The following is an 18,740-nucleotide window of genomic DNA, read 5'->3' as shown; positions in this document are numbered from 1 at the left end:
TTGAGAAGAATGATAGAAACTACCTCATAGTCTCTCCGTGAGAATTACATGGGATATAAATGCTTAGCATGGTGTCTGGCACATAGTAACTCCCAATAAACTTTAGTTATATTGCATTTTGCTAATGCAGAATAGAATGCCAAGAAATAATAAAGCATATTCCTACCTCAAGTCTTTTGTCAGAGAAGCTTACCAACTTATTTTTCTAGCTAAGGGATAGTGATCTTCCATAATTTATGCTGCTTTGAAAATCAAAAATAATGCCTCTCTAATGGACCACATGAACCACAGCCTCCACCAACCTGAGCCTAGAAAAACTAAGTGGTGCTCGGCTACCACCACTGACTGCTCTGGCAGGGATCACAATAGAGGGTCCCAGAAAGAGTGGGAGAAAAATGTGGAACAAAATTCAAATTCACAAAAAAAAAAAGACCAGACTTACCAGTCTGACAGTGAATGGGGGTACCCCCAAGACTATGGCCCCCGGACATCCTGCTAACTCAGAACTGAAGCTACTCCTGAAGCCCACCTTTCAGCCAAAGATTAGACAAGCCTATAAAACAAACAGTAACACACGGGAGGAACGTGCTTCTTAGTTCCATCAAGTATACGAGACCAAAAAAGCAAAGACAGGAAACAAGGCAGGAAGAGACAAGAAAACTGAACAAATGGACATGGGGAACCCAGGCTGGAAAGGGAAAGGGGGAGAGTGCTGACACATTGCAGGGACTACAATCAATGTCACAAAACAACTTGTGTATAAATTTTTGAATGAGAAACTAATTTGCACTGTAAACTTTCACCTAAAGCACAATAAAATTAAAAAAAAAAAAAGTAATGCCATTATTAGAGAGACTGACCTAACATTGGTTAATCACTATCTCCTCCTGCCATTGACATTGGATTTAGGACCCACCCTAAGAATGTCTGTCTGCTTGGAAGAGCTATGTCTGCTCTTGAGCTGACTATTGGCAGAGATGCAAAGTCCTTTCATTCTATCTCACCTAGTGGTATATTATACTTCATCATTAAGAAAGAAAGAAAAAATTACACGTGGAGCACCACGGTGGAGCCAATTAGTTGAAAATGTAATGGCAGTGAAATGATACCACATCAAGGAAGGAATAAAGGACGGCAAGTTCTCTATCCCTGTTCAAAAAAGTTAATTTGTCTTACAGGAGACTTTACAATATGTTATCATCAAATAAAAACACCACAGGATAATAATGGGAGTTTCCATGAACCCTTGAAAAAGGACTCCAGAAAAAGTAGGAGTTTTTTATTTTTCCCAATTCACCCTGATGTAAAATACATATTACTTGAATAAATAATTAAGAAGAAAGCTGGTAATGAAGATATAAGGATGTCCGGGAGTAATCTGCAGAATTGCCTCCCTGGAACAATTCCCTCACTCATTTCTGCTTGTTATGAGCATATAATACCCATACACTATTTCACTTAAATCTTTTCATTAAAACTATGAAGTAGGTAGGTTCCCAGCTGACAAAATTTGTTCTCGGCCAGCTGCTAACCTAAAGGTTAGTGGTTTGAACACACCCAGTGGCTTCACACAAGAAAGGCCTGGCAATCTGTTTCCATAAAGATTACAGCCAAGAAAACTCTACGGAACTCACTTCTACTCTGTAACACATGCGGTTGCCATGAGTCGCAATCAATTCAGTGGCAATGGGTTATGAAGTAGGAATTACTATCCTGATTCAATATTTGAGGCACTGAGAGATTAAGAAATTTACCCAAGGTCACACAGTTATAAGTAATGAAGTCAAGATACAAACCCAGAACAGTTTGATTCTGGAACATTTATGCTTCATGTGTGGCCTTTGTGTTCATATTCTTTCCTCCTTTGGAGAAAGTATGAACTGTTGCAGCAGAGCAGACTTTTCTCTCCTGTAGCCAGATTACTACTGCTTTTCTTCACCAATTTGAATACTAATGTTACTGGTCTTGTCCCTTTGAGAGTGTTACATGTATCACAAGGACTCATATCCATGGTCCATCCACCCCAGGGCCATTTCCAACAGTGACACGGGATGAGGGTAGGACATGAGCAGGACTGGTCATCTTTCACAGTGTCAGACTTGAACGTTCAGTTGGATTCAGTTCAGCAAACATGGATTGAGAGTCTTCAATGAGCCTGGCATTATGCTAGGTGCTGGGGAAACAGAGGTAATGAATAAAGCTTCCTGCTCTTGTGGATATTAAATCTAGGGAGGAAAAGGACACAGATTTTCTAAGACTCACCATTGTTCCTAGCCTTCTGTTTGCGGTTTGATGATTTTCTTTCTGAGCTGGGAATTTGGTTTCCCATTTGGTGTTCCTTTACTTTTCTGAAGCCATCATTTGTATCTGACAGAAAACAAATTTGCTAAGTATGTTGTCCCCATCCTCTTCCACCCCCACCTTCCTCCCTGGTCATCTCTTCCGCTGCTTCCTCCTTACTCTTTTCCTCTACTAGGTGGCCCTGTCCCTGGCATTCTGATGAAAAGTTGCCTTGGAAGTCTAGTTCAGAGACGCATGTGTGATTTCAAATCTAGGACAATAAATTCCTTGATTACTTTAAAAGAAAAAAATAAAAGCAAAGTGGGGTAAGCTACTCAAATACCTAGTGACCCTTAGTAGTGTAGTATAGATGAAGATCTCTTATCCATGAATCCATCCTTGAACTGATGTATATTTTTAGCCTGAACAACCTGGTAGGGTTTCTTAAATTTACCAACTGCTTCTTCAAGTAACAATACCTTTATTTTCTTCCTAATATGTTTATTTTGAACTTAAAAGGAATTTTTGGAATTTCAAAGACAAATATGTAATTTTTTTCTGTATCTTTCAAGATAATATTGACTTCTATTATAATACCTCACGACCTTTTTGTTTGTTTGGTCTGAATTTTTGAGCTTCTTCTGTTTGTGATTGTTGCCCATTTTTTCCTCATTGAGCAGTTCAACCACATACTTCACCCAAAACCCAAAAAACCTGCTGCCTTTAGTGTTATCAATATAACTCTCTAGCCAATGAGTTTGCTTCCTTATCTTTCAACTTTAAAATAGAGAATTAAGTTAGACAGTGCCATCTAGGCCACATCCCACCCCTCTCTCACTGCAGTCCGAAACTTCACCCTGCCACTTGTCATTTTCTGCCTCAGTCTACACACAAACACTGCAGTCAACTCAGTAGCCACTACTGTGGTGGTATTTTCAAAGTCCTATCTTTGGAATGGAGCCCTGGTGATACAATGGTTAAGAGCTTGGCTGCTAACCAGCTGCTAACCAAAAGGTCGGCAATTCAAATCCATCAGCCGCTCCTTGGAAACCCTATGGGGCAGTTCTACTCTGTCCTATAGGGTCACTATGAGTCGGACTTGACAGCAACAGGTTTTTAGTTTGGTATTTTTCAAACAGTTGAAAACAAGTATACAATTCCAAGGTTGTTTGCTTGTTTTCCTTAATGTACACCTTAGTTGTTGTTAGGTGCCAACGAGTTGGTTCTGACTCATAGCGACTCTATGTATAACAGAACAAAACACTGCCCAGTCTTCGCCATCCTCATGATCATGGTACTTGAGCCCATTGTTGCAGCCACTGTGTCAATCCATCTCGTCGAGGTCGTCTTCTTTTTCACTGACCCTCTACTTTACCAAGCATGATGCCTTTTCCTGATAACTTGTCCAAAGTATGTGAGAAAAAGTCTCCCATACTTGCTTCTAAGGAGCATTCTGGTTGTACTTCTTCCAAGACACATTTGTTCATTCTTTCGGCAGTCTGTGGTATATTCAATATTCTTCACCAACACCATAATTGAAAGGTGTCAATTCTTCTTCAGTTTTCTTTATTCATTGTCCAGCTTTTGCATGCCTATGAGGTGATTGAAAACACACCATGGCTTGGGTCAGGTGCACCTTAGTACTTAAAGTCACATCTTTGCTTTTTAACACTCCAAAGAGTCTTTTACAGCCAATTTGCTCAATGCAATGCATCATTTGATTTCTTCACTGCTGCTTCCATGGGTTTTGGTTGTGGATCCAAGTAAAATGAAATCCTTGACAACTTTAGTCTTTTCTCTGTTTATCATGATGTTGCTTATCGGCCCAGTTGTGAGGATTTCTGTTTTCTTTATGTTGATATGTAATCCATACTGAAGGCTGTAGTCTTTGATTTTCATCAAAGTATTTCCAGTCCTCCTCACTTTCAGCAAGCAAGATTGTGTCATCTGCATAACACAGATTATTGATGAATTTTCCTCCAATCCTGATACCCCATTTTTTTTCATACAGTCCAACTTCTCGAATTATTGGCTCAGCATACAGATTGAATAGGTATGGTGAAAGAATACAACCCTGCTGCACTCCTTTCCTGACTTTAAACCACGCAGTATCCCCTTGTTCTGTTCAAACAACTGCCTCTTGATCTATGTACAGGTTCCTCATAAGCACAATTAAGTGTTCTGGAATTCCCATTCTTCACAATGTTATCCATAATTTGTTATGATCCACACAGTTGAATGTCTTTGCATAGTCAATAAAACACATGTAAACATCTTTCTGGTATTCTTTGCTTTCAGCCAGGATCCATCTGACATCAGCAATGATATATCTCATTCCCCATCTTTTTCTGAACCCATCTTGAACTTCTAGCAGTTCCCTGTCGATATACTGCTACAACCACTTTTGAATTATCTTCAGAAAAATTTTACTTGCTTGTGATATTAATGATATTATTCAACAATTTCTGCATTTGGTTGGATCATCTTTCTTTGGAATAAGAGTAAATATGGATCTCTTCCAGCTGATTGGCCAGGTAAGTTGTCTTCCAAATTTCAAATTTATGCACCAATCACTAAGGACAAAGATGAAGAAATGGAAGATTTTTACCAACTTCTGCAGTCTGAAGTTGATCAAACATGCAATCAGGATGCATTGATAATTACTGGTGATTGGAATGCAAAAGTTGGAAACGAAGAAGGATCAGTAGTTGGAAAATATGGCCTTGGTGATAAAAATGATGCCAGAGATCACATGATAGAATTTTGCTAGATCAACAACTTCTTCATTGCAAATAACTTTTTTCAACAACATCAACGGTGACTATACACACGGACCTCACTGGTTGGAATACACAGGAATCAAATCAACTATATCTGTGGAAAGAGAAGACAGAAAAGCTCAATATCATCAGTCAGAACAAGGCCAGGGGCTGTCTGTGGAAGAGACTATCAATTGCTCATATGCAAGTGCAAGTTGAAGCTAAAGAAAATTAGAACAAGTCCATGAAAGTCAAAATACAACCTTGAGTATATCCCACCTGAATTTAGAGGCCACCTCAAGAATAGATTTGATGCATTGAACACTAATGACCAAAGACCAGACGAGTTGTGGAATGACATCAAGGACATCATATGTGAAGAAAGCAAGAGGTCATTAAAAAGACAAGAAAGAAAGACAAGACCAAAATGGACGTCAGAAGAGACTCTGAAACTTGCTCTTGAACATCGAGTAGCTAAAGCAAACAAAAGAAATGATGACGTAAAAGAACTGAACAGAAGATTTCAAAGGGCAGCTGCAGAAAACAAAGTAAAGTATTATAACAAAATGTGTAAAGACCTGGAGTTAGAAAACCAAAAGGGAAGAACATGCTTCGTATTTCTCAAGCTGAAAGAACTGAAGAAAAAATTCAAGCCTCGGTTTGCAATAGTGAAGAATTATACGGGGAAAACACAAAATGATGCAGGAAGCATCAAAAGAAGATGAAAGGAATACACAGAGCCACTGTACCAAAAAGAATTGGTTGACGTTCAGCCATTTCAGGAGGTAGTATATGATGAAGAACTGATGGTACTGACTGAAGAAGTCCAAGCTGCGCTGAAGACATTGTCGAAAAACAAGGCTCCAGGAATTGACAGAATACCAATTGAGATGTTTCAACAAACGGATACAGTGCTGCAAATGCTCACTCACTCTTTAGTTAAGTGATAAATATTGAATTTTTGCTTCCTGGAATAAGATCAGAGGGCTTATTTTGTTATATTTTGAGTCCAACTCATGAAATAAGTCAAATCTGTGACTTATTTCATGAATTGGACTCAACGTTAGCTCAAGAGCTTTTGAAACGTTTTAAATATTTTCAGGTACAATTCACAATTTATAAGAATGATACAGATTGTGATAAACTTTTTATATACTCTTAAGTAATAAACTTCACATCAAAGAAAGCATTTTTATCTAAGAAATTCTAACTCCACTTAAATTGATGCAAACATTTGCTGCCAGTAAATTTATGTCCTGAAAGGTGATTGTTTGGTGATCTCTCTATGTATTTGTTATATATCCTAGTTAGTTGCACTTTAAACCAGCACTGTGCATGAGGTACATTGGCCAGAAACATTCTGCATGGAAGCAGAGAATTAACATGCCTAGGATGTGCCAAACACTGTGGAAGCCTTTGCTCGCAACCAGTCACGGGGTGATGCAGGATCAGGCAGCGTTTTGTTCTGTTGTATATGTGGTTGCCAGGAGTCAGATATGACTCAACAGCTGCCAGCCAGCAACAAACCAGCACTAGGAAATCTTAAGTGCAACAAGAGCCACACTGATAAGGTAAATAAGTGAACAGGTTGGGTGGGAGTCTCCTCAGCACCAACCAAGTGCTGCCATTCTGGAGAGCAGAACTAGTGCCCTCAGATCGTCTGGCTTTTTAAAAGACAAAGGAAATCCAGATTTTTATGTTGATTCAAAAAAAAAAGTTGAACACTGCAGGCCAAAAAAAACAAGTTTGGGGGCATATTTGAACCACAAACCACCAGTGTGCAATCTCCGCATTATGTTATTACTAGTAAAGAAGAAACTTAGACAAGCATCTGGAAGAATTCAACACTTTCCATGTGTAGTCATACTGGAGAGCTTATTGTATACAGATCATCTTACGTGGATAATTTCATTTGCAACAACTCTATTAGATAAGCAGTGTTACCCCCCATGGCGCCCTGGTGGCGCAGTGGGTAAGTGCTAGAGCTGCTAACCAAAAGGTTGGCAGTTTGAATCCACCAGCCACTCCTTGGAAACCCTGTGGTGCAGTTCTACTCTGTCCTATAGGGTCATTATGAGTCAGAATCAACTTGAAGGCAATGGGTTTTGTTTTGTTTTTGTTACTCCCATTTTATAAGTAGGGAAACTGAAACTCAGAGAGATTAAGAGCAGTAAGTAAGTAAATAACTTAAGCAATAGCTAATAGGTGATGGGACTGTAGGATTCAAGCTGACAGTCTGCTTCCTGATGCTTCCAGTCAGTGTATGTGTGTATGTGTGTTAACCACCTAAAAAATTGCTTCAATTTTCTTTCTTCTTTTTTTTCAGCAGCGATATCCATATTGAAATAAAGTGCCAACCTTAGAAACAGTTGAAAATAGGAAACGTGTTTGGGGTCTTGCTTTCATATATTCCTGAATTGCTGTTTTGACCAATTCCCCTCCCTCTTAACAGACACTCGACCTCATTATAAAAAATTTCCATTTTAAAAGAGAACTCCTGGGAAAAAAGGACACTTTGGTGGGTGTATACACTGACTAAAACTTTTTAAAGGATAGTTTGACAATAGGTATCAAATGCCATTAGAAATTTTTTTTAGAAATTTTTCCTAAAGGAAATAATTTTGTATGTGCAAAAAGATTTGGTTGTAAATATATTCATCATGCATTGCTTATAATAGCAAATAAAAATTAGATGCAACACAAAAGTCCAAAAATAGGGAATTGGTTTTATAAAATGTGATACATCCATAGGGTCAAATATTATGCAGCTATTTATTCATTCAACAAATATTTATTGAGCACTTACTATTTGCCAAGCCCTGTTCCAAGCTCTGGGGATACATCACTGGACAAGAAAGGAAAGGCTCCAGCCCTCAAAGATTTACATTCTGGAGGAGAAGCTAGATAATACATAAATATACAAATAACAAGCAGGAAATTTCAGACTAATAAGCCATATAAAATGATACAATAGAAGAATATTTAATGCTATGGAAAGATGTTCAAGATACACTGTTAGATAAAAAAGTGGATTCCAAAGTAATATATGTACTATATGCCTGTTTTCATATATCTATATATACTGTGTATATGTATACTATATACTGTGTATATATATATGAAAATACATAATACATTTTCATATATATGTATATATATATATATATACCTGTGTATATGTATATTTAGGAGCGCTGGTGGCACAGTGGTTAAGAGCTCAGCTGATAACTAAAAGGTCGCAGTTCGAATCTACCAGCTACTCCTTGGAAACCCTATGGGGCAGTTGTACTCTGTCCTATAGGGTCGCTATGAGTTGGAATAGACTGAAAGGCAACAGGTTTGGTTTTTTAAAATATGTATATTTGTATGTTTATATTTTTTAATCTCAAAGGAAATATACCAAAATGTTAACAGTAGTCATCTCTGGTAGGATTATAGGTCATCTTTTCCTCTTTCACTTACCTGTATATCTATGTTAATACATATTACTCTTATAAAATAGTTTAAAATAAAAATTTTAAAAGGGCTGCAGGAAAAGGAACTCTTAAGAAACCAATCTCTAACCATGAAATGGAGTTGGTGATGGCACAACCAGCAGTGTCACCCAGCCTTCCGATTTCTTACACCACGTAGGTATTACTTTTTCAACCACCTTGAGGAACTGTTTTATTGAGAACCTACTATGTACCAGACAATCTGTTAAGTGTCGGGGGTTATAGAGATAAATAAGATAAACTTTATGACTTCAACAAGTTTACATTCTAGTGAAAAAGCTCATGGTAGAATATGATATTTTATGTATATATACTAGTCTGTTTGTATAAAGCCTTTGCTTTTTTGTAGAAAATAGCTCTTATATCTATATAGAAATGCACAGTTCCATATTGGCAGGAGGCGCCATCTTTTGACAGTTATGCAAAAAGCGCATGCCAATAGAAAGACACAATAAATATGGAGAATCCTACATTACATGTAATATTTAAAGAACCCCTAGTGCTGGGTTACAGTCTAAAGCCAAAATAGTAGACTGCAAAATAGTAAAAACAAGTTCTAACTCTTTACTAAATAGTTCATGTAAACTAAAGAATGACCCAGAATGCTAAGCTGGCAGCACGGGAGCTCTGGCCCTTAGTGGAAGCTATATGTTACCGTTATCAATATGATAACATTTAGTTCTACCCTATTCCTAAACCCTCCTCAAAAAGCCTTTCTGGTTTAATCTTTTTGTGAATCTGAAAAAGAGAATTTCAGGCCTGTATTGGCCATATTTGGGAACCCTCATCGTTTTCTGTGACCCCGCAGATCATCATCGCTCAACATAAATGGTCTCTCATACGTAAGAGGAGGCCCAGCCTTTAGCACTGGCAACCACAATGGATTTGACAATTAGTTATTCTATAATTAAAGTATTGATTGACATTTTGTGCAGTTACAGTTAAATGAGATGAAGAAATAATTTCTTTTTCATCAAAAGCTCTCTTTTGGATTAGTGAAATGAGTTATATTTGGCCAACCCAGTTATCTCAGGTTGTTTTAAAGCTGTTTCATTGCTTTTGGCAATATGGGTGAAGCCTATAGGTTTAACTGAAGAGAAATACAGCATCACCTAACTTAATGACATAATTAAGAATGAGAAGCTAAAGAATACCATTTAGATAAACCAATAGTTTAATGTATTGAGCCCTGAAAGTTCCAATGGATAAAAGCAGGAATTAAGCACATGCTGCATGTAATGACCCAGACTTAAATATAATGGAAAATAAATGAGTTGAATTCTTTCCAGTGTAACACACCATAATTGAACAATAATCAACCTTTGAAGAAACCCAAGAAAGCACTGTATCAGGTGAAAACAATAGTCATAAGAGGTTGAAAATCTTGATTTTAGATGGGAAAATATTTTCCAGATTCAAATATGGTAACATGCATATGCTTCTTCATTAAAGATAAAGTGATCCTAGCTATAGGAAGCAGGTAGGGGCTGTGTTCTGGAAAGCCATGGTGCTAATTTTTGTCCCAGTAGCAATTCAAGAATCCAAGACTCAGGCTCCATCAGCCATAGCCCTCTCTTTGCTAGCTGGAGGAATATAAGGCCTGGTAAGACCAGGACCTCTAGAGCTGTTTGTGGACCCCACATGATTCCCAATCAGAGAACATAAAGAGGAACACATTGAGCGAATCAGACGGAATAATGGAGAGGCCAAGAGAGAGACTCAGAGGCCGAAAAGGGTGGGGAGTAAGGGGAGAAAGAGAACAAGATGGAATGAGAAAGGCATTTTATTTTGGAGATTGAGGAAATGTTGCCCTGTAAATGTTAGTTTTCTTTCAACCAGTAAGCATGGGTTTTAGGAATAACACTCCTATATCAAGAAAGGAAAATCATAACATGTAGCCTCAAACTCTAATGCCCTGAGAAATGCCCAGAAGACCCCTTCAGGATCCCCACAAAAGTCACCACCTATTCCCAATTCCCCCCTAACACTGCCTTGAACAGTAACAATTAAGATAAATAAAAGATGATTTACAGTTGAATAGTAATATTTTTAGTCTTATTTCATTGTAAGTATCACAATGTCAGGAAAATGATGGCTATTGATTTTTAATCTGCTTAAATATAGTTTTTGCTCTTTTAATAGAAAAAAAATGAATAAGGCACTTGGTAATGCTACCCATTATTTATCAACTCTCCAACTGGGGTCATGAGGAAATGTCAACTATCCTGCCAACAGGCAAACAAAAAGTAACAAGGAGATGGAGACCAGAATATGGCCCCAAATCATAAAAGGTTCTGACCTCTCTGAGCACGGTGGCTTTGCATAAAGTAGCTGCCGAAAGATAATTCAGTTTCACTTTGCTGTTAAAAGTCGACTTTCATTCCTGACTGAACCCGAATAGCCCCAGGGAAGAGTTTGATCCCAGCTTATGCTCAGTGTTGAGGAAGTCACAGAACCGTATGTTCCCATGAAACAACATGCCGTGAAGTGAGGGAAGTTACTGCAATTACTTCTTCAAAGGCTCCTGGGGGGATCCAAACTTTCTATGACTCTGTATTATGAAAATACAGGAGACGTTTCTACCAAAAACACAAATTTCATAAAAATTGGCTGGGGGAAGATTAGGTGAGAGAAATGGAGAAAATAGGGACACTCTCATATGTACGAGTACCTTGAAAAATATCTTGTTTCTGTTATTTTGATTAGCTAGGCCTTTCTTTTTATTGGGGTGCTCATTTTGGTATAAAATAATGCAGTAATTTAGCAGGTATTGGGTATTTGTATTGTGTTGTGAGGTCTTTATAAACTTGGATAAATCCTGAAATTAACTTTAAGGATTCAAAACCTAAAATAATAATTAGGTCATATACACACACACACACACATACACACACACACACACACACACACACGTTTGTGCCCTCTCCACCCCCTGACCATTCATTGATTACACAGACTCATGGGGTCACCTTGAAAAGTCCCTTTCACTGAAACTATACAAAGAACTAGGCTCTGCAGCTGTCACTGAATTTGGCACAGAGTTAGGAAATATCCTTGTAAGAGGGAACCACTGGGGGCAGTGATTTGGAAATCACTAGCCTTGAGTAAATCATTTAATCCCTTTCCTCCCTAACTATATGCTCTGAAAAAATAAAGCAAAGGATATCTCCCCATTCCCTCATCCCATTTGGCTTAATGGCTACTAAAATTGATTCCGAAAAGAAGAACTTGGATATATTTGCTGAGACAGGAGTTCTAGTTTCCCTCTCTACTAACTGACAAAGCCCAAGTGTTTATCTGTCATTACTAAAACCTGTGAAATGCTGAGTGGTTGTCAATGGAGTCACACCTTTTCTTTTCCCCCCTCAGTCTGGTGGCATATTTATTTAACCAAATTCCATATTTGGGAACTGTAAGCAAATAAGGACTATTATGGAATACCAGCTAGTTTTTAAAACTCAAGACTATACCCAAACATAAGGCTCAGTAAACACAACTTTGATGTGCTGAGATGGACTGCAGCCAACTTTTAACAATTCCTCACATTTTTTATTTATTTTCCCACAAATAATCTCATCTGATCCTTGCAACAACCTTGAGATACTTTAATCACGCATAGTTGTTCTCCCTACTTCACAGCTAAGGAAACGGTTTCGGAGAAGGTGAAGTGATTTCCCTAAGGTCACAATTCTAAGCAACGACGTCTATATTTAAATCTAAATTTTCTGACTCCAGAATCCATTTTCCTTTTATTACATCTTGCTGCCTCCATTAAATATATAAATTATATTATATATTTATATTAGGGTCAGACTATTAAAACAACAAACATTTCGCTGGTTTTTAAAAAGCTATTAGCAGCTGCACGGACCACCAAAGTCTGGCAACCTCGGCAAAAATGCAGACAAAGGCAGTGCCAAGGCAAACCATAACTAACTCCTGAACTTGACCTTACTGGCCATAAAACTTCCCAGTTGTTGTTTTTTTTGTTTTTTGTTTTTTTTTGTTTGCCATATAATTATTTGGGAAAATGTAAGTTCTTAGCCATTAAGTAAATATCCACCACCTGGAATGGTACAATAAACATTGTATTATACTTACTTCTTCACAAATCTGCCTGTCTTGTTCATCTCTCTATACACAAATCCATATTATTTTTTGAAGTTGCAGACATCAGTACACTTTACCACTAAACAGTTTAGCATGCATATCATTAACTAGAGCTCAATATTTGCTTTTTATTCTTTTTTTAAGTAAAATTTGCATACAATAAAATCCACATATTTTAAGTGTACCATTCAATGAGTTTTGACTAATGTATACACCCATGTAACTCAAACTTGTGTGGAGATATAGCACATTACCCTCACCCCAGAAAATTCCCTCTTGCCTCTTCCCAGTCAATTCCCACCCACCGAGGGGTTGTTCTAATATTTTTCACTATCAATCAGTTTTACCTATTCTAAAACTTTATATAAATGGAGTCATAATTTATTTACTCTTTTATGTAAGGCTTCTTTTACCCAAGATAATATTTTTGAGATTCATCCATGTTGTTTTGTGTATCAAGAATTTGTTCCTTTTTATTGAGTATTATTCTATTGTAGGAATATACAGGTTTTATATCCATTCTCCTATTGATAGACAACCTTTGGGCTGTTTCCAGGTTTGGTTATTCGAAACAAAGCCACTGTGAACACTCTTATAGTGACCTTTTTGTGAATATGCTTTCATTTCTCTTGGATAAATACCTAGAAATAGAATTTCCAGATCAGAGGGTAGGTGTATGTTTAGTTTTATAAGAAACTGCCCGACGTTTTTAGAAAGGAGTCGAACCATTTTACACTCCCACCAACAATGTATGAAAGTCCCCATTGCTCTATATCATTACCAAGATTTAGTGTTGTCAGTCTCTTTAATTTTAGGCCTTCTGGTGTTTATCCTATTACTTTTTGAATTATAAAGGAAGAATATCCACAGTAGACAGAGTTTCCATTATCAAGGGGAAACTTAGGCAATATTTGTATTCACGTTTACCTATTTCTGTAACAGTTCAGTTTTCTTAAGCCATATGATTGTCATTAAATCCTGATTCTCATCCTTAAGGAGCTGGTTGAAAGCAGATTCATAATTTGATGATTAAATGTTTTTGGTTCAACTTGAGCTCTAAATCACTGAAATTTTGTTGAAATTAATTTTTAGGATTTTTTCTATTCATAATAAGACTTTGAAATTAATCAAAATAATCATGTTAGCTCTTATCTTATTCTCAATAGAAAAAAATAAGCAACCACAACCTAGTCACTACTTCGTAAAATTTCTTTGACTGAATTAAGCAAGCATCACCTCCAGGGTGACTCTGATAAACTTAAACCTTGATTAATAAGACTGAATCATTTTAGACCAAACATAAGTAATACGAGGTAAAGTAAATGAATAATTTCTTTTATAAGGATCAGCACAAAACTGGTTCCTATGAGGTAGAGGTTAAAGATGTTCCAAATGTCCAACTTTTCCAAGCTGCTGTACCCCTCCATCATCTCTAACATAAACTACTCCCTCTCCCCTCAGTATTCTCCCTCCCATCGTTGGGTTCCCTAATTCACTGCAATGTCTCACAGAACTCATGAACCATATAAAGGAAATGGCTCATGCGGTTGTGGAGACTGGCAAGTCCCAAAATTGTGGGTCAGGCAAAGACTTCTCCCTGGCCCTCAGTCTCTGCCCAGAGGCACTCAGCTTTCTTGCTCCGTGGGCCAGGAAGCTGACTGTGCTGTCTCCTACGGGTATCTGCTGCTGGTCTATCCTTTGGTGGTGGTGGGTTCTCCTCTCTGCTCTGGAATTGGCTCTCTTTTAAGGCGAAACAGACCAGTCCCCTCAGTGGGCCATAATTATCTTATTTGCACATCCCTGCCCAATCACCTGGGTGGGAGTCACAAGACCATGGCTAGAAAGGCCACACACAAAAGTAATTAATCACACCGCATAAAGTTACCTCCAAGTTAAGTTGCTTTCAGTTCCTGGAGGAAGTTCATAGGTCTAAAATTATTTTTAATGTAAGTGACTCCTTAGGTCTTGTAATTTAGCCCTGGGAGGTTTCAAGGCTTTTAACTACTGTTTTCCTGGCTTTTCCTCCATTATCCATGTTCTGACTCTCGCTCATATGTTGTGAAATAACCTAGATGCACTTAATGTTCTCAAAAATGCATCTAAGTTCACTGCTTATAACATAAGGGATATTAGAACCCATTTGGCAATTCATCTTTCTTTGAAATGAACTTTTAGGAATCAGTAGTACTAATAAATCTGAGAGCTCTAAAGTGGGAGAACTAAAGTGTACAAGTCCTGAGGTTAATGTAAGCTGGTTTGAAAGTAGCAAGTCCTATATTTTAGACTCAAGACTTTAAAGAATCTTCATTGAGCACTTCTCCCCTCTGAGGTGAGACAAATCGCTGATGAGTGAAATCTTGAAATACTAAAATAAAAGATACCTTAACTTTTCCACCACTCTTTCTTTCTGTATACCTCAATTTTCCAAAATATTATAGGATAATGTGAGAGCGTGTATACAGATTTTTTAACTAGAACATGTATAAAGTAACTTTAGCACCAATTAATTTTTGTTAGGCAGGTTGGATTTCTGGTAGCACCTTCTAAGTTCCATCCCATAACACTTATGAGAGGAGTAATGATTCCACAGTTTCTAGAATCTCTACAAGTTACAGAGGCATTAGGGAGACGACATCCAAGGAAATGTTTTTATTTGGGCATTTTAATCTCTGTTCTGACTTGCCTTTTTCAGACGCATTTGGTGCATTGCTTTCTTTCTCTCATTCTAGCTGTAAAATAATAAAATATACTGGCTCTTAAGATATAAGCTAATAAGGTAGTCATTTGTTTCAATTGCATAAAATATCATCTCTCTATGAAGTTTGCATATTTTAGGAACTAAGCCACAGCACATATTTTGTACTTCTGAAAATAATAATATTAAATGGCTTGGAATGATACTGCACTTAGCTACTGGCTAATTGTTCCACTCATCAAATATACAATACATACTCTAGATTTTTTTATACATTTGTTGTTGTTTTTTTTAATCTCCATATGAGCTGCCAGGGCCAATGCTATGCGTAGGTGAAAATAGGCAGCTGCAGTTGGGATGATGAATAGCAACAGAAAGAACTGCCTGCCTTAAAATATTTTCCCCTCTAGCCTGCCTTTGAGAAATGCTGTTATCTTCAAATTTTTATACCAAAATCAATGAATGTATTAGCAAGTAATATTCCAGGATCACTTTTTATTACATAAACCATGAATGCCCATTATCCATTCAGGGATTAACGAGGCCATGAAGGAATGGGAGGTAGGTCAGAGACATTTCAAAGGCTGAAGATGACATGAAATAATGAGAGGTTGTGTGGGGCGCCCCGAAGTAGTAGGAGGACAGCTTGGGGGTGGAAGGCACCTGTAGGAGGAAGGTCTGAAAGGGAACCTGGGACTTCTGCCAAACACTTTGTCTGCTTCCACTGTTGGCCTAGAGTTGGATCCGTGAGACTCAAATGAGAAAGTAATGTAGTCTTCATTTCCAGATAAAGCCAAACTTTGCATGTTAGCCCTTTTGAGACACTTTGTTCTATCTGACACAGGAAAGACATAAGATGACTGTGCAGGCATCACTCATGCTGATTGAGGCAAAGAATTTTGCACTTTCCTGTGTTATATAAGCCATATGGCTAGAGGAACTCTTGCTCGTCTACTAAATAAGTATTGAAACTGAAAAACTAACTCTCATTGTAAAGTGCTGTGCAAAAAAAAAGTGCAAATGCTTTTTGCTGTGATTCCAGAACTTAAATAAAAATGAAGCCACCATCTTTTTTTTTCCTGATAATTAATTACCCCTGACATTTTGCCACCAACCCACTTTAAAAAGAAATCAAGTCCAAATGCTGCATTATTGAATCAGGTTTCATTGCATTTTAAATAAATGGGGTTAGAAATAAGGATAAAATGATAAAACGTTAGAAATAAGGACATTTGACAGAGTTCACTTTTAGACGTTCTTCCATTTCTAATCCATCTCTAAACTTTATCCATTTATTTAATTTGCTTTAGTCAGTACATGGTACTTTAGTTGCATATAAAAGAGTATTGTTTTATCAACAACTAATTTCTCGATCCTTAATCAGAAAGTAAAAGTGATCACTCCATGTTTTAGCATGTTCACATTTATATATGTTTTGTCATACTCAGTAGAGAAAGGATTAGAGCGTAAGTTCAGTGTTTATTTAGCTTTAGATTGTTAAGCATAATTATTAGACTTTTATTACTTTTCTTTTTTCATAATTTTTTTTCATTAAAAACATTTGGTCTTTCATAAATTAATCATCACAAACAATAAAAGAATATCCTTTAGACTGAGACCAAAAAAGCCTTGATAAAAAGAATTCATATCTTGGCTTTCTAATACTATTATGCTAGAGGGCCTTAATATTAAAGAACCACCTCATAACTAGTAACTTAATAACTCTTTGTTAGCGCCTCTAAAAATATGAGTTTTTCATCTCTTCTTACAGGCTAGGAGATTCTTCTGGTTTAAGTGTATTTTAGATATTTGTTCCAACTGTTAAGTTGAAAATGTCTGATATTTTCAATTAATTAAAACATTTATGGTTTTAAGCTTCCAGCAGAAGTCTGCTGCTGAAGGAAAAAAAAAATTACAAGCTGCTAGCGAGAAGGACACTTATGTAAGAAATATGACATCGGGCATTGGTCGGAAAGCAGGAAGTATTTCAGACTCAAGGCATTAAGGAATCTTCACTGAGCACCTTCCCCTGTTGGAGGAGACAAGTGACTGATGAGTGAAATCTTGAGCATGTTCCCAGCTTTTCCTTTTCATTCTGTTGCAGCCCAGAAGACGGTGAGATCCATCCAGAAATCTGTCGGCTGTACATCCAGCTGCAGTGCTGCTTAGAAATGTACACAACAGAGATGCTGAAATCCATATGTCTTCTGGGGTCTCTTCAGTTTCATCGAAAAGGTATCCCCATTTAATATATTGCATAAACACAGACGAAAGTTAAACAAAACCTAATCTTTTGAAGACTGCCTACATGCATTGTATGTGCTGTCTATACAGAATTAGAATGGACTTAAATATTCAAGAAGGGTTTGATACATGAATTAATACTATGTGCATGAGAACACTGATCATTTTGAACAGAAATTGTGGTAGAAACAATTCTCACATTTATTATTTTTAGTACCTGTGACCATGGCTTGGTTAGAACAGCAAAATTTAAAAATGATCTTATTAGGATAGGGAACACTATGCAAGAATGCTGCCATTTCCCTAAATGAATTAGTTTACAACAAGACAAATTATATATTGTGTCCTAAAGATTTAAAGGGAAAACTCAGTAAACAATAGGGAGGAATATTAGTAATAGAAAATCTCATTCAAACTGACTTTAACTATAAAGGGAATATATCGACCCAAACAACTGAAGCCTCCAGGGGTGGCAGTGGCTTCAGACATGGTTTAATCAGGCCTTTGACTCCCATTCTGAGTGATGCTCTGCCTTGCCCTGGATATTGTCTTTCTCCTCAAGCTGTCTTACCCCCCTTAGCAAACTGATTGCAACAGTTACAGTCATCACATCTGCATATCACACATCCAGAAAGAGAGAGAATGTCTTCTTCTCCCAGCACTGGAGAAAAACTCCTGAGTTTCCTTCTGATTAGACCAGGTCAGATTAGGGCCCACCCCTGAACTAATCACTATAGTCAGAGGGATAGAATTACACTGGTAGGTTTGCAAAATCAAGGCCTATTCCTGAAGCTAAGGGTAGAGTCTACCCCACCCAACCAGTGGCTATTGCATAATGAGAGAGGGTAGAATGGAATGGATGCTGGGGAAGAAACTAAAAGTTTCTACTATTCCCACTACTAGGAATATAACCTAGCGAAATAAGAGCTGTCACACAAATATATATATGCACACGCATGTTCATTGCAGCGTTATTCACAATAGCAAAAAGATGGAAACAACCTAAGTGCCCATCAACAGATGAATGGATAAACCAACTATGGTACATACACACAATGGAATACTACACAATGAAAAAGAACAATGATGAATCTGCAAAACATCTCACAACATGGATGAATCTGGAGGGCATTATACTGAGTGAAATAAGTCAATCAC

The 18,740-nt window shown here is 37.3% G+C and overlaps 1 protein-coding gene across 2 annotated transcripts in view; it reads left to right on the top strand.

Moving 5' to 3' along the window:
• RGS7BP (regulator of G protein signaling 7 binding protein) overlaps nt 1–18,740 on the top strand; it is a 140,102-nt gene that overhangs the window by 74,460 nt on the left and 46,902 nt on the right. The window contains exon 3 of one of the 2 annotated variants that reach the window (XM_004374549.2): nt 17,443–17,573. In XM_004374549.2, the coding sequence (XP_004374606.1) occupies nt 17,443–17,573 (131 nt within the window). Of the gene's footprint in view, nt 1–17,442; nt 17,574–18,740 lie in introns of those variants that run through there. The other variant, XM_004374550.1, reaches the window with a different exon arrangement.

Source organism: Trichechus manatus, unplaced genomic scaffold (assembly GCF_000243295.1).
Source record: "Trichechus manatus latirostris isolate Lorelei unplaced genomic scaffold, TriManLat1.0 scaffold00029, whole genome shotgun sequence".
Lineage (NCBI taxonomy): Eukaryota > Metazoa > Chordata > Mammalia > Sirenia > Trichechidae > Trichechus > Trichechus manatus.
This window is presented reverse-complemented; position numbering and strand designations above follow the sequence as displayed.